The sequence below is a fragment of the Nelusetta ayraudi genome, unplaced genomic scaffold (assembly GCF_046127955.1).
Source record: "Nelusetta ayraudi isolate G7.1 ecotype Tasmania unplaced genomic scaffold, CSIRO-AGI_Nayr_v1 ptg000160l, whole genome shotgun sequence".
In the NCBI taxonomy this organism is placed as follows: Eukaryota; Metazoa; Chordata; class Actinopteri; order Tetraodontiformes; family Monacanthidae; genus Nelusetta; species Nelusetta ayraudi.
The window spans coordinates 623,108-640,329 of NW_027466210.1; the positions used below are offsets into that span (position 1 = coordinate 623,108).

Here is a 17,222-nt window from a genome sequence, read left to right on the forward strand (position 1 = left end):
AATATAGAACACGTATGAAGTATAAAGTTGTTTTGGCGTTAGCGGAAAACAGCGTAACGGATTAGCAATTTAAAAAGGTTCGGGGTTTAATTATTTCATACTGCACGTTTCATTCGTCCCCCTTTATAATATTCTGAGGTAATTCATCCTGTGCCATGCAACCATATATACACACACACACTTTTTTTTAATGGTGGGTTCCATTATACTTCAGAACTTGTAATTTTGCTCCGCTATTTTATCCGAATGAAAGAGCCACACGGGGGTCTGAGATACAGTTTTTAAACGTGGAATACCTTGATTCAAGTTCCACATCGAGGGTCTCGCAAATCTGAAGCCACGTTCGGATGGCAGAGGGTCCACTGATCCAACTCGCCGCTGTCGCACCACAGAAATCAGCCAGTGGCGGCAGCACTGGGCATCACGGCTGGTGATGCCCAGTGCAGGAGTAGATCCCGCCCAGTGGCCCCACCCACCCCGCTGTTTTTCCAGCCAACAACTGTAATGTCGGATGGAAATGGGTCGCGCCATCATTGTGCCCGTTGTCGTCCCGTTAATAAATAACGGGGGAGGGGGCTGGGGGGGTGCACGTGCGTCGCATCGCGATTTTCCTCGCCGTCCCTGAGAAAGTGCCGGCTCAGGGAAAAAAGAATGAAATAAAAGAGACGGGAGGAGAGGGCGGTGGGAAGGCAGGTGTTACCTGTTGGTGTCCCTGAGGAAAGACTGAAGAATTTATCTTGCCTCTCTCCTTCCGCCTGCTTCCCCTTCTACTTTGTTCTCTCTGCCCTAAATTCTCCTCCCCCCACCCCCCGTCTCCTCCTACTCCCCCTTTCTCTTGCCCTTCCTCGCCCCCCCCCGCCTCCATCCTCCAACTGCCTGTCGCTCTCTCTCTCTCTCCCTCCCTCCCTCCCTCCCTCCCCTCCCCTCCCGTCTTCTCCTCTCCTCCCCTCGCAGTCAACGTGTGCGACGAGGAGATGCTCCTGTGCCAGAACGGCGGGACGTGCTACCAGAACCAGAAGTGCGTGTGCCCTCCGGAGTTCAAGGGGGTGCTGTGCCAACAGTCGCGCTGCGAGGCGGGCAAGGAGTGCAGCGCCGCCTCGTCCCCGCGCCTCCACGCGGCCGCCCTGCTGCTCTGCGCCCTGCTGGCCCACGCGCTGCCCACGTTAACTCCCCACTGAGCCACGAGATAAATCACACGCACCCCTGCCCCCCCCACACCCCCCCGCCCTCCCCGTCAGTCCCCACCCCCGGCACCCCCACCCGCTTCCCCGCCCCCCCTTCTTCAGGCCAAGGAGTTTGCGCGCTGGCGTGCGCGTGTGCGCACACGTGTGTGCGAGCCGAGCGCGGCGGACCCTGTGGCGCGAGCATCGCCGAGAGAGGAGTGGCACGCACTCACTGGAACACCGACTGGCGGCCAGTCTCCTTCGAGGAAAGGAAATAATAAAAAAAAAAAAAGAGAAAACACACACACACACACACACACACACACACACACACGCACGCACACACACACACACACACACACACACGCACGCACACACACACACACAGACACGCACACACAGGCGCGCGCGCACGTGTACTCGCACAGACACAACACCACACACCTGACAAGACTGTTACGATAAGGAGTGTGTGCTCAGGTGTGCAAAGAACAGAGGGAACACAAAAGGGGGCGCGACCCCAGCGGAAGGACGAGGACAGATGGGGGGAGGGGGGGACGGAGGGAGGGAGGGGGAAAAAAAAGAAGAGCAGAGAATCATGCCAACCACTGTTCCCTTTATTCCTGAGCTGGAGCAACGTGCATCAAAACCAAAAAGCAGAAAAAGAAACACTGAAATCACCACTGTTTCACGACTAAAAGGGAATGGCTGTTTCAACTCTCGCTACGTGGACAGTTTCTTCTTCTATTGTTTTTTCCTCTTTTTTTTTCTTCCTATTGTTGGTTTTCTTTACTTTTCTCGTTTGTTCTCTTTGTTTCCTGGCCTTTGGCGGACCGGCGGCCGGGTGGGGGTATTTCGCGCTGAGGCTCAGAGGGAGGTTTTGGGGGCGGGCGGGCGGGCGGGAGGGCGGAGGCGCAACTCTTGTTCTCGCTGCTGCGGCCTACAGTAGTTCCAGGTTTCATTTCTAATCCCGAAAGATGAGACTTGATTGGACACTTCTTCTATTTCTGCTGCATTTTCATTTTGAACGACAAAAAAAAAAAAAAAAGAATAAGTAATTATATCTTCGGTCAGTGTATCTAATGTGCCCACTTAACAGTTGCTGAGATTATACATATTATATTATGGGGGGAAGAGGGGCGTTACAAATTATTTAAAAAAAAAAAAAAATTATAATTATAACAAATGAAATAGTCACTATTATGGTTGTTATAGGAATGAGTAATGTTGCCACACTTAGCAAGATTTAACCTTCACACAGTATTCAGGAAGCAGAGTTTAACAGAATTTAACATATGAAAAATGTAAAAGAGAGAAAAGATTTCAACCACGTATCAACATTATATGACATTATTTGAATATTTTTTGTAGAAATTATTTTTGTTTGAAGTTACAATGAATAAATAAAAAAAAATTTACATTTACAACTAGTCCAAGTGAGCCGTTCTTTTCTCTCGCATGGAGTGTAAAATGTGATTTGTTGCTTGTTTGTTTTTTCCATTTAATTAGTTAGCCAGCCAGCTAGTCGTTTATTGTCCATCATGTGGAAATTTGTCTTATTTATATAAATCAAATTGAATTTATTTGATCATGCAGACGCCCTGGGGTTTATCCTGCAGGTTGAGGAGAAACAGTCAGTTGGAGTCCTGACTGACACTGGAATCATTCATCTCATCCTCAGCTCATCTCCGACACGTTCAGTCGCCGCTTCCGAGGCTGATTTCATTCCTCAGTCGAGGGAGAGGAAGTCTGCACGGGTTCACGTCTTCTGATCAACCCACGAGAGCGCTCGGCCTCCAACTCAGGCTGCGGCGAACGCCCAGGATAAAAGCCAGACTAAGCCCGTAAGAAATGGCAAGGCCGGGATTTTTGTCTGCATAACTCCTCCGACTCCGACGCCGCCGGTGGCGCAGCGTTGTTAGCCGTTCCCCGTGTAGGGCTTCATCCCCTCTGAGCCCGAGCAGTGTCGAGAGCCGAGAGCGGCGCGGGAACACTCTGTGAGTGCGGAGCGCCGGGATGGCGACGCGATCAAAGAGGTTTCGCCGCACGTCGTGTCGCTGGTGAGCTGGCAGCAGCCGGGGGAGCTTGTTTTTGCACAGCGGCGCACAATGCATGCATGCATGTATTAATTACCAAACATGGGTCGGTGCTCTCGATTACAACTCGGATCAGTTTGGCTCACTGTCAGCAGCTGCACTTCCGTTCCGTTACCCCTAGAACTGCCCAAAACCTAAATATATATATACATATATATAAACACCTAAACTTCATAAAAAAAAAAAACTCTCAAATATCGCTCAAAGGTTTCGACGCTCTCATCAGGTGTTTTTTTTTTTTAGACGTATTGATATTGAGTTTGGACGGAGGAGGAGACTAGAATATATATATATATATATTTTTTTTTTACAAGTAATCAAAGAGAAAAACATAACAACCGTTCTTGACAGCAAACAAAAGTAAACAAACAAACGCAAACGTAGTTCTCGTGAATCTCGCGAGCCGATATTTTACGAGAACTACAGTTTAGGCGCTTCACGCCATTCAATGGAAACAGCTGCGAATCGTGATTGTACATTGTCATGGAAACGCAGCTGCAGCGGAGTGAACTGGAATTGCTGTGAGAAGCCCGTAGCCGCCACACCCCCGCCCCACCAACAAAGTCAACCTCCTTGCTGAATGTGAAACGGGAAGATTTTTAAATATTAGTCTTCAGCAATGCTCAGTGTAAACAACAGGTTGACTCATTTCACATTACACACACAACTTTCATTTGGAGTTCCATGACTCAAAAAACCTCCAACGTGGACTCATTTAATTAGATCGTCAGTCAGATCACGACTCGCGTACACAACAAGTCCACTCGGGATTGGCTAATCTTAAAAGCGGGAGACCAGTGCTGCCAGAACTAAAGTAACGTCTCTCAGAAATGCACAGCGGTAGCCACGGCAATCTGACAGTGTCTTCAAACCCGGAAGCCTGTGGGCCAGATCGGATCATAGCAGGAAATCTACCAAGCCCGACCTCCTATGAGCAAAATATGATCTTTGGAAAAAGTCACTTCTTGTGCCAGAAAAGGAATGATTGCTTTTTATGAAGCAAAATTATGCCTTTGCTCAATAACAAATGATTACTGAGGTCAACCTGAGGCAGTGTTGTACTTTTCCACTGCAGGTTGCAAAAGAACGCCAGAAATAGAAAGAACAGCCGAGTCGAATCCCTCTCAAAAGCAAAAAGCTCCATTCATTTTACCCCAGATTGGCTGAACACCGAAGGAAAAACGTCAGTGTTTTCTTCTAGTGGATGTCTTTTTCTTTATTTCTCTCAACCGGGAGCCAATAAGGGTCAGGATCGCTTTAAAAAAGTGACTGCCACTGATTTCCAGGAATACATTTTTGACTCCTGATGCAAAAAAAGTGAGCAAATGGTCAGATTTAATTAGTATAATGTAAACGTTGGGACGTCACAGAATTTATTTATTCATTATACATCGCTGCCTCCTCAGGTTGAAGTCAGCACCTCCAGCTGAATATTCATCCCACCCGGGAGTAAAAAAAAATGGGCCCCAGTGATGAGAGTTTTAAAATTAGACCGTCGCTCCACCAGCTAACACTTGGGGATTTTGTCGGCCGACAGATGAGAAAGAGGAGAAACGGCGACTGGATTCTTGTGAATGCGGCTCCGACTTTGGTGGAAATTGTCTCTGTTTGTCTTGTCACTGTTTTCCCAGCTGCACCGCCGCCTTCTGCCAGGATTAGCTCGGCCGGTGGCTTTCGCACGGAGCCGAGTCTCTGAGGCTTGCAGGTCTTGATTGCCCTCAAAAAAAAATGCCTTTTTTTCTTTTTTGATGAGGCGCATGCCGGCCAACAGCTGCCCGCCTCGTGTCCGAGCGTGGTCTTTTTTTTTTGTTTGTTTGTTTTTTTTCTCCCTCCCAGTCGTGTATTTTTGTATTTCTCCGCAATCTCTGCTACATGGCCTGATTTTCCGTGCGGGGTCATGTGTTGCTCTGAGGCTTCGCTGGAGCTCATCCAGCGTTTCATCATCTTTCATGAGCGCCTAACCAGTCTGTACAGCACCAAACACACACACACACACACACACACACACACACACACACAAACACACACACACACACACACACACACAAACACACAAACACACACACACACACACACACACACACACACACACACACACACACACACACACACACACACACATACATACACAACACGGAGCCGTACAGCGGGTCTAATTCCTCGGGAGGATTTGACAGAACTCGCTATTTGGGGAGGGTGGCGCGTACACGATCTGGCTCTGAACCCCCGTGTCTGCTTTACGGCAAAGGAGGAGAAGAAGAACGCCCGCCCTTGCGAGTGCGCCGACAGCCCCGCACGGCCTGTAAAATCCGCTAATGAGCTAATGATGGAAATACAGTACAAATGGGGTGGGACCCGCCGCCCGCCGTGCTTCCTCCCGGTGTCAGCAGACTTTCAAAATGAACATGCACAGGGATGAGCTCGTAGCAGGTTGACGGTTCGAGGGGGGAGGGGGGGGGGGGGGTTTGATTAATGGCGAGAAGTGGACCCGAATCAGCAGGGATGGAGCTGAAGAAAGACAAGCGAAGAAAACGGCAAAGTTCTGCCAATATGACAAGAAGGCCTTTTAAAACTTCAATAACACGTTTCCTCCTGCACACACACACACACACACACACACACACACACACACACACACACACACACACACACACACACACACACACACACACACACACACACACACACACACACACACACACACACACACACACACGTTATTGCGTGTTAATCTCTCACACGTCTTGCAAAACAACGAGCAGCGCAGGTCAGCGACACGCAGCGTCAACGCAATATGTGTTTTTTTCCGCGCAAAAGAATCAACATCAAAAAGTTTGTCCCCTTTGGAGTCCGTTCGGCGCCGCGGAGGAACATTAAGCGACAGTATGTCTGAATCAAACTGGCTGCAAAGTCCACCTGCTAGCACCATGTGGCGAAGCAGCAGTGTACCTGTGAAAACGCTGAATAACGCCGCCTTAATGTGCATGAATTACTGATCCTCCGCTCGCGCCGGCGCCGGCTACTTGGACGGCAACAGTTGGCGCATGAAACAAAGTTCGCCGTCAACCCGTGCAGACGGCCGCAGAAGCCGCAAGGAGAAAAAAAAAAGGAAAAGGAAAACCGAGACGAGCGTCAGGTGCTTTTAACTGGCAATAATGCCGGCGTTGAAGGAGAACTCACGAAGCAAAGTTTCAACTTCAGCTCCCTCCCTGCTAGCTAGAAGTTGGTCAAGTTCCCGTCACTCCAGCGCGAGGAGGCGCCTTCCGCGGGGCGTCTCGCCTGAGGCTGAGCTGAAGAAATCTGTAAAGACACCCAGAGGCGTTTCCACACATCAAAGACGTGCAGGGGCGCGAGCCCCCCCCCCCACCTCCACCTCCCCCCCCCCCCCCCCCCGCGCTTCTCCCCTGAAGAGCAGGTGCAAATTCATGGGAAAATGTTGGGGGTGGGGAGAGAGAGAGAGCCGGATTCCTTCTCAAGAATACAAATGTTTGGAAAAATAAGGTCAGAGGTCGACGATTTGCTGTGGATTATTGACATTATTTTTGATACATGCTATGTTATGTTAAAAACACGATGGATTTATTGGCAGTTTTCAGGTCAGAGGGGACCGAGCTGTAACCAAGCACCCACACGCACTCAGTTAAAACTAAATAGAACAGCAGAAAGGAACAAATAAGATAATTGCTTACGGTGTTAAATCTTAAATCACTTCAAACGCCACAGCATTTTTTTTCCAAGACTTTATTCTAATAAGTAAAACCTCTTGAATCGTCAGCCAAAACAGTGCCCGAGCTGCTTTCATTGCACATTATGCTCACACGCATATACGAGTAGCGCTTAATAAGCAAAGAGAGGGACAAACAACTAAAAACAGCTCCAGGGGAAACACAAATCTGTTGTACAAGAGCGACAAAAAATAAAAAAAAAAAAAAAGCCCAACAGCTGTTACAAGCTTATTTTATTGATGTAAAAGCAGTAAATTGAAATTGAAATCTTCCAAACCTCAGAGTTTATGCTGACCTCTCAATGGGAGGGCACTAAAAAACATTCTGCTCTGGTTTTTTGTTTTTTTTGCTGTTGTCCGGCGTGTTCTGCGTCTTTTATTTCAGTACCATGGACAGCGCTGTGCCGCGCTTTGCTTTTCTTTTTTTTTTTTTTTTTGCAGTGAAGTGCATGAAGAGCGGCGCTTACAGTAAATAATAGCCCCATCACAAACCATTAAACTAGCAAATAAAGACCTGCCACACTGTACAATAGCTTGGCCCCGCCGACGGAGCAGCTGTTTGCATCCGTCACCGTCCCTGACAGGTGCAGGTTCACGCCAGCTGGACGGCGCCGCCGCCGCTCCCCGCTATTGCCGGGTTTCGCGCAGAGACAGAGCCGCGGGTCCGTCGGGGATGAAAGCGACGGTGGATTCCTGCGGCCGCTCCTCGCCGAAGCTTTGTGCTGGAATCGCAGCCACTTTTTGTTTCACATGAAGCTTGTTGTCTTTATTATGTACACTCACTGACGAGGGGGCAGAATGAAGCCCGGTCCATTATCTATTCATGGATTTTTGTGCTTTTAAAAAGCTTTTTGCAGACTTTCCGCGTTCACCGTTCTCTCCCGTGGCCTCGTCAGGGTCGACATCGAGGGGAGCGTTGGGAGTTTTTTCGCCAAGATGAGTCGGGAGTTTTCTCTTTTGCTCTCCCCCAATAAAAACTTCTAACAAAAACGTCTTGGACTTCAGATGATTCAGCGTGTGTGTCTTTTTCCCCGACACATCTGAGACAAGCGTCGCTGTACAATATGTAACCCTGAAAACTCCTGTGCTTAGGGCGACAAAAGAATCTTTGAAATCACTGTCAAACCGCTAAGCTGCGAGGCTCAGCGCACCACTGAGGCCGCGACGTCTCCTCTCGAAGGAGAAATCCCCACCCTGTTCCAGGAAGCCAGTTCTCCCTCTTTGCATTGAGATATGACGGCACATATGGACAAGTGAACGGTGTTCGGGGTCCATAGCAAGCAGCACTGTGTGAAACAGCGACCGAAAAACCGAGTTGTGAACTTTTATAGGCTTCGTCACGAAGAATTGTGGATTTTCAATGGTTTCAAACTACAGGCCTGTTGGTCTAAAAGTGTAGTTTTGCACCTGGAGGAGAACAAATGATGGAAGGGAGGTAGTAACTGCAGTAACCGGCCGATAGATAGATAGATAGATAGATAGATAGATAGATAGATAGATTTGAAGAGAGAGAAGAGTTGTATACTTGCAAGAAAAAAAAAGTTCCTCACATAAGTTAAATCACAACTCAGCAAATACTTCAGCCATAAAAAAAAATAAATAAAACAAAATCTGACCAGTAAATTCGTTGCCTCAGTAGCTTCCATCATTTACATCAATCACAAGCACAGCCTAAAACAATAAACTTACTTTTACTTTTCTTTCTTCTTGCTTTTTCCTCCCACATCCATGGTGCCACTAGCACAAACATTCATCCAGTGAATCCAAGGACAATAACCTCTCAGAGTGTTGAGCACTGCAGCGACTCGGACTTCACCTCAACTTTTCAAACTCTGCGAGTCACACAAACAGAACGGCGCCGACCAAACGCACGGCGGCGGCTCCTGCTCATGGCTCCCACCACGGAGGCCCCGCGGAGGCAGACTCACCGTGTTTTGACGTCGAACCGCGGTCCGTCTCGCTTTCGCCACGTCACGGTACGTCCGCGAGAGCTGAAAGCGTTTGTCTTTCGACTTAGAGCAGGGGGTCGGAAATCCAGGAGGGCGCGTAAGCAACCACGCGCTTCGAAAGGCGCTCACTGCGCGTCACCTGGAAGTGAAACGGCATCAAGGGTGCAATACCGCCAGTCGCCACAGCGGCGGAAGCGCACTGACAGCAAGAGCAGTCCGGAGTAGCGCTGTTTCACTCCTTGGGAGGAACGTCAACAGCGTGAGACAGGTGAGACAAGTGGAACAAATCATTATTTAATTATACAAAATGAAGAAATACAACACATAAAGTATATATTTTGCACTTTTTTTTGGATTTTAAATCCGATAATTATGTTCTTTGAGTATGAAAAAAATAGGCCTTCTTTATTCAGAATTGTCCCTGGCAAAGTTGTTGCTTTTTTTTTTTTTTTTTTTTAACACATTCTAGAATCATTGTAATCCAAATACTGTTGGGTGTTACTGGGGCAAATCTGTGTAAAAAAAAAAATAAACACCAAAAGCAAAAAAAAAAAAAGATCTGATTTAGGAAAAGCAACTTCACATTCTTTAAAAAAAGACATTTACGAGCAAACACCCCCTCCTTTTCGTGAACAATTCGCAAATACACAGGAACAAACGGGAGCTCAGGTAAACACGAGCGCCGGTGATTTAATTCCGGCGGCAGGAGGGAAGAGACAAGCTCGCGTCTCTGATTTCAGCCTGCCTGACTGGAATGATTAAGCATGAGATCTGAGCGAGAAACACCACTCGGCGATATGAAGGTCAGGAGAAACTGGAGCAAGAAATAGTCTCAGTAAAAGAAGGGGGCGGAAAAAAAAACCAGACACAAAGGGAGACTTGGCAGCTGTGTGATCCAAGGGAAGGAAGCTGGGCTCATCAACAAAAGGACGACTGACATTTAGGAAATGCATGATTCCGAAGTGGAAAAATAGATAAATAAATAAAACGTTGTCTTACGCTGCTGCTGCAGCAGCAGCTGTTCGACGTACCTGAAGACTTGGGCTCAGTGGCCAAAATCTGTCAAGTTCTGTCCAAAAATACGTTAAATTTGTTGCGCGTGAGTGCTTTTACACTCAAAATGATCCAACACCATCGGTGTGGAAAAATAAGCTACCATCATATATGATATAATAGTGGCAACGCAGCACAGGAGGCAGTGCTCAGCCCGACCTGTTGCCCGGGCCGTGATGCAGCCTCACCCATCGCATGTTGAATGGAATAAACAGGCGGAAAGCAAACAGTTTCCACACTTTGCCTGTGAAGCAAGTGCCAGGCGGTGAATAAACCAGTGACAAACATTATACAGCATAATGTGGAGGGCGCAGCTGAACCTCCACATTCGGAAAAACGCTGCCGTGCTCCTGTCAGGACGGCGTTCCCGCCTCTTTTACGCTCCCCCCTCTCTTCCTTTTCAGAAGCCACCCCCCCACCCACCCCATCCCCCCAGCCGCCATCCGGCTCCTGCAGCTTCTTCATGCCTGGCGGAGCACCGTGTCAGCCACTGTCACGCGTCAAACGCTCAGGTGAAGCCTTCAGATATATATTTACCGCAAAGCGATGGAATAAGAAACGGACCCACCCCCCCCAGCCCCCCCCAAAAAAACAAAAAAAACAACAAAAAAATATATATATACGGAAACAATTGTGGATTCGCTTTCTTCCCCAAAGGTTGTCAAGTTTTCAAACTCCCCTTTATGCAACACCCGCAACTTGCCAATCAAAAATTGACTTTGGGTGCCATCTCGTAAAGGGCCCTGAGAAGGTGCGCCTGACATCTGATCCATGAGCAGGAAACTAAGAGGGAAATAACAAGAGGCTGAAGCCCCACTCGATGCTAATGGCTGCTTGTTTGTTTGTGTGTGTGTGTGTGTTTGTGGCATTGTTTCATTTTCAAAAGCACATCACTAGCTTGTGCTTCAGTATTTTTACCCATTCTCAGATCTTTGTTCTTCATCCCAGACAAGTGAATAAAATAACAGATGATGAATAAAACATCGAAATATCTCAAGACAACTGTCTGTTTAGCCCGGTGTTTAAAGCGTCCCGTTGGCACCGATGCTCTGTGGGTGACGCTTCCACATATTTGTGGCAGCAAGGGTGGGCTGTCACTTATCCCGTGTGATGTCACAAAGGGCTGATGTGCAAAACTTCACACTTTCCTGAAAAGTGGAGGAAGCAAAAACAAATCCACGGTGAACCTTTCCCGAGTGTGGTCGTGGCGCCAAATGCCAAAACATGAGGAAACGAAAGAATAAGAAGTCGGCGTTGTTTCGGAGAGAGCTCAGGTTTGATGTTTGGATGAGCAAATTATTCAACATTTCTATTCGATTCATCAAATTGAAGGCTAAAGCGCACTTTGGACGCTGGCGTGACGCTACAATTCGAAATCTGTCCAATTCCAAGCACCACCAGAAGGAGGTGCTGTAGACGCCTCTGTTTGTCTTCAGCGCTCTCGCATGGATTGAGGTCAATGGCAAACAAGAGGGGACCTCGAGGCAACCATGGATCTGCCTTTCAACCAAAAGAGTTCTGATTGGATAATGTGGCCATTCAATAAGAAACAAGGGTTTGTCTTGCACTGCTTTGTCCCACCCTTCCCCCATCCCCCATTTGAGTTGTAGATGAGCACGCAGCATAATGATGTAATGTACACTTTGAAGCTTTGGCTAGCCCCTTGCTGACATCACTTTGGTGCCGGCTCCCCATTTCCATAGCCACAGTGGGCGTTACATCGGCGCCTAATGAGTAAAGACGGCGCTCGTATTTACCGACGCTTTCATATTTAGCTTTCACGAGGTCACGTCATCATTATAATCCTCCGCCACTGCGGCTGAGGATGTGCAGTGGCTGTCGGGGGAGCGAGGAGCAGCGGGTATCTCTCAGATTCCTTCTTCTTCTCTCCTTTTTTTTTTTTTTTTTTTTTTTGATTGATTCAAAAACTTTTTGATGCCGCTAAAGAGATGCCTTGAGGAGATCCGCCATAAGCCTCTTTTAGATGTGGCGTCTGACTTTAATGAGTTCTGCCAAAAGCACTTTAACGCGAGCAAGACACAGAGACGGAGTCAATAAGGTCAAATTGAAAGAGAGCCCGAGAGTCCAGGCTGCTCACAATCTCCCGGCGGACCGCGGGAGCAGAAACGCACACCCATCGCCGCGCGGTGCCAATCTAGACTTTATACCCGGCTCACCGGGAAGCACGCTTTCAAGAGAAAAAAAATAACATATTCATTTCTGCTCGACCGTAGTCCATGTGGTGGCAGAGCGCTCACAAAGTCACCTCTGCGGAGGGAGAAGGACGTGGAGGTAGAAGGGAGGTGACGGGGGGGGGGGGGGGGGGGTGGACCTGGCGGAAGGTGCGAGCGGAAGCCCGGGATGACAGTATCTCTGCTGTAACGCGCGTGTCGTGTCAGCGGGCAGCCGCTGGGATGCCTAAGTGTGCCATCTGTGACCGGGTCTGCCATGCCATCATCCCCTGTACCGCTGCCACCGATGATGAAAACATGCCGGAGCGCATGACACCGCCGGCAGAGAGAGCACGCGGAGAGGGGTCGGCGTGCGGCAGGACACTCGTTTATCTTTAGAGGACCCGCCGAGAGCGCCAGTGATTGGCTCATGGCGATAACTGCATTTATTGGTCTTCAGAAAACAGCGTATTTAGCCCTCTGGTTACAGCCTCCCATGGCAAAAAAGACACTCCAGCTTTAGCTTGCAGCCGGACCTTCCCGGTGTTTTTGCAAGGAGACAAAACAAAGACTGTGAAACACAGGCGGAGGGATGAGAGTCTCTTCATGACATCACAAAGGGATGGATCTCCAGATGAGAAAAGTGGCGCCATGCAGCAACACAAGGACACAGATGATGGGCTTTCATCATGTCAGTGGAGTTGACAGACGACTGGAGGCAGATTATTATTGGAAATCATTAGAGCACAACGGGGGACATTAAATATATTTGATTAAAGCCGGTACAAAGAATTAAAATAATGACGTTAGTGCCTCGGAATGAGTTTCAACACAACAGGGCTAGCAGCACATCCTTTTCTTTCCGTCTTTTCACTCAGAAGTCAAAGTCAGACAAGCCAGTCCGACTTAGTGGTGATGACATTATCATCGAGCGACTTGTGCAAATCGCTTTAAGACGGCAGACAAGTGTATTTCCCCAAAAAGTGAAGGCTCGTTTCCGCCCGGGCTGCAGGTGAGACGCAGCCCTTAATCTTGTAGCGGGATTATTTGCAGACGCCCCATGCGTGTCCTCTCTGTACCTCGACGCAATTTCGTACTGTTATTGATGGAGACATTTCTGAGAGGCCAGCCGAGTTCCACTCTGATTTAATAAAAGTGCATTATTCCTCGTGGCCTTGGGAAATACGTCCGACCTGAAGACCGCAGGCGAGCCGAGTCTGCCCTGCAGGTCGTTTGCGTTTTTCAAAAACACAATTTCTTTTCAAATTATTTAAACATTTTTACACTGGGCCGAGACTGCAGTCTATTACGCAATCTTTGACCCGCCTCGCGATGATGTAGTGAATCTGAAAAGTTCATTTCTTCGATCACGCCGTCTTCGCGCCTCATTTGTCGGCGTTTTCCGTTTTATTTTGTTTTGTATTTTTTGTCGCTTCTCCGGACAGGGATATTGATGAGGCAGCGCTCGGGAAGGTTTCCCTGAGGACGGCGACTTGAACCCCTGCCAGATGATATTAGATCTGCAATGCAGTCTGCAAAATGCAAAAGACAGAAGCGAGCAGGGGAGAAAACTGTCACCCGTATTGTTATGAATCAGCGGATGAAAAAGATATTTTTATCGGCAAGGGAAAATCAAAATGGGAACGGGGAAAGATTTGAAGGCTCTTCAATGTTCAATGAAAATTTGTTTGTTTTTTTTTTACCTGAAAGTTTTTCTGTAACTGTAGAAACCGTTTGGACAAAAAGGGGAAACACCAAGTGACACGAGAATGAAGTGCAGTGAACTAAAAAGAGACAGGGAACCTGCACAGACAATATATAAGATGGATAAAATCTGATTTGGAAGAAGAAGAAAAAACAAAATCCTTCTGGTTTCCCGCTACAGACTCCCAACAGTGAAAGAGAAGAAAAATATATATATAAATAACCACTGGGATTGAAATTTGTCTCCAATTACTTGTGGAAACATTAACTGCTGGCCTGCTGTGGGTCAAATATCTCACTCCGGAGCCACACCAGCGTGCTGTGGGACGTGTAGGATTTAATGAGAGCCGCGTAAACGTTGAAAATGGGCAAATATTCATGACGCTGTCAGAAGGCTGGAGGAAACCACAAAAGCGTGCAGACTAAGCTCCCCGCGGCGCTCAAACGGATCACCGCCGTCCATCACGGCGCACTTGATGACACACTCCATCAGCCAAAGACGAGGAGGGCTTCGCAGGAATAGCTCGCTGTTTTCGGCAGGACTCAAAAAAAGAAAAAAAAAGGGGGGGCGGGGGGGTGAAAACCCACGGCGCCGCGCCGCCGCTGCGCTGCTCACTGTGGCATTCACGGCCATTCATTCTAAAAAAAAAAATTCTGCGAAAAGTACAAACGGCTCCTTGAGAGAACGCGCAACAGCAGGTCCCCACTCGCCCGGAGCTGGATGGATATCTGACCACGAACTTCCTCGGGAGAGGCCGCGTGTGTGGAGGAGCCCAGTATCCAATCACGGCGCTGGCAGATCAAATTGGATTTTTCTGGTTTTTACAGGACTTTCTTGAAAGACAACATTCAGCGTGCAGCGCTCACAAATCTGGACCGTGTGGGTGAACGGCCAGATGGCAGTAAGATGGAAGTTTGGGGGAGAAGGAAAAAAAAAAAACCCAGCAGTGAGATGTTGGAAGCATGTAAATGATTCTGGGTTTGATGTGCGAGCAAAGATAGCGTGAAAGTGGGGATGCTTTGGTTGTGCAGGTGACAGCTGGCCAGTTGTTAAGGTATAACACAGGCATATAAATAATTATTGGATTGCAGTGACTGGACACCAGAAACCTGTTTAGACGAGGTTCCACAGTTTTCTGTTCACCTGAGACGGAACAATTTTCCAACACCAACCCGCACTGGACTTTCTGGCATCACACTTCTAATCCTTCCACTATTTCCTGGAGTAAAGGAAGAATTTGGTATCTATCCGATATCTAAAAGTAGCGTCCGCAGCAAACTGGGGCCTGACGAGGACGTAGCAGGAGATGCATCGTGTGGAGCAGAGGTTGGGGGTTTACTGATCTTCCAGGTGGAGGCACAAGGGTTGAGCAATGCCAGGATTCAAGACAAAGGACAGGGCAACGGAAAGCCAGACAGAAGCCAGCTAACAAATTACAGGAAGGGGAGTAGATAGCGGCAACGACAATGAACATTAAGAGTGCAAATGTTGCATCAGTTCTTTAGTCTGCCAAATTTAAATGCGTATGTTCCCTTTTTTTTTTTTTTTTTTTTTTGAACAATGACCTTCGCTAAAAGACAAAAACCAAACAAAAAAGAAAGATAATAAATGTCGGCGCAGCGTTAGCGCAAGTTATGCCAGAGTAAAAACTTCGGAATCCACATTAAGACGGAGCAGAAGTACAAACAGGTGACAACACACAAGGACATTAAGGAGGATCACCAGATATTCATTCAGACTGCGAGGATTACGCCGATGACAGAGTCCCAGGAACACCATCGGCTCCTGGCAGCGATCCTGATCCCTAATCTCCGCCTGGTTCAAGGGAGGTTTAGTCGAGCTGGGCTGTTTAGGCAGCGGGCGACGTGTAGAGCGAAGAAATTCACGAACAGAGGTTAAAACAACACGCCGCGCATTCAGAGAATAAATGAAAAATGTCTGTGCGAGTGCCAAGCGCGCTCACGTTGGTCTTTCAGCGGCGCATAGAAAATCTGATTAAATTCACTCCTGCCAAAGAGCATTTGCACTGAATTTCAAGGTGCCATACTTTACATTCCCCGCTCCACTGGAGACCATTGGAGCTGCGTTGCATGGTTAATTATCTTCAGAAAACAGCATATTTAGTTAGCCTTCCGTTAACGGCAAAAACCTGCAAAAAAACACTTGAAACCAAGACGACTATGGGGCCCCGCCCCTTTTCAAACATCATCCAGTTGATGGAAAAGGGAAATATACCTCATGGTTACGTGAAACTTTCCATCAGGCACGTTGATGAAAATATCTCAACGCGTGATCTACCTGTATTACAGTCTGGACGGGCCACCCATCTCCCTGTGTGAAGCGTTTCTGTCTACCAAAGGATTTAATTTTTGCAGCCTGAAGGTAACACTTCCATAAATACGACCTCTGTGACCTGCTAGAAAATTGATAGGAGACAGCTGAAGTGAAACCAAAAAGGGTGAGTCTTGATGAATTGGCAGCTTGTTCTTTGAATTGAAGGAATATAAAATCAGCTGACGTAACCATCGGCTACCACAGCTTCTTTACGGCACCGGTCTCCATACTTTGCCTTTGAAATAGTTTAATTCAAAAACTCAAGCGATCTACCTATAAACGTACAGGCTGACGGTTCCATCAATCAGCAGCACTTCCAACCTTCACATCCTGACCAGGGTTTTTAGTGAGAATAACAAAAGGTATATTCTTCTCCTTCTGGCCCCATGAGCACTTTATTTCTGTCCCGCCGCGATAGCACTCACGGAGGCATCAATAGAAACCAGCGGAGAGAATTCTGAAGGAATACAGGCAGAGCAAAAATAAAAAGTGGCAGCTTAAACTATAATTGGAGGTGTGTGTTTGACTGGCACTTTGAAAAAGGGGCGACGGGAGGAAAAGGGAAGAAGGCAAAGCAGGTTTCTTGTTTTTCTTCCCAAAGTAAGACATTTTGAGTTATATTTATTTCAATGCACTAGGTTGTAGCAGTGGTTGAAAACTTCTCATGCAACTGGTGAATATTTGAGAATATTTGAAAATTATTGAGCATTGAGAATCGGTTCATGTTTTTCCAGATTTGACAATTTTCTTTCACTTTTCGCGAGTGTGACCAACATCAGGTTACAGTTTTAAAACATTATTTTAGCAAAACATACATGCATAAATATATACATATATATATACACACACACAAACACACATTTATCATAGGGCTTAACGTTGTGTCAACAGAATAAAACTGCTGAAAGTTGGGGGCTGCACAATAAATAAACAGCAGACAAAGCCAACCAGCTGTCCTCATGATATAAAGATGAATTTAGAGACTTGCAGCTTAGATGTCAAATAATTCAGGTCCCCCCCCCCCCCC

The 17,222-nt window shown here is 47.5% G+C and overlaps 2 protein-coding genes across 3 annotated transcripts in view; one reads left to right on the forward strand and one right to left on the reverse strand.

The window, feature by feature from the left end:
* Nucleotides 1-1,227, forward strand: part of ntng2b (netrin g2b) — a 57,675-nt gene extending 56,448 nt beyond the window's left edge. The window contains exon 8 of the mRNA XM_076013912.1: nucleotides 955-1,227. Within this exon, the coding sequence (XP_075870027.1) occupies nucleotides 955-1,178 (224 nt within the window). The 3' untranslated portion in view covers nucleotides 1,179-1,227. The remainder of the gene's footprint in view (nucleotides 1-954) is intronic.
* LOC142880181 (kynurenine--oxoglutarate transaminase 1-like) overlaps nucleotides 1-17,222 on the reverse strand; it is a 94,059-nt gene that overhangs the window by 34,552 nt on the left and 42,285 nt on the right. The gene's annotated exons all lie outside the window — the stretch shown is intronic.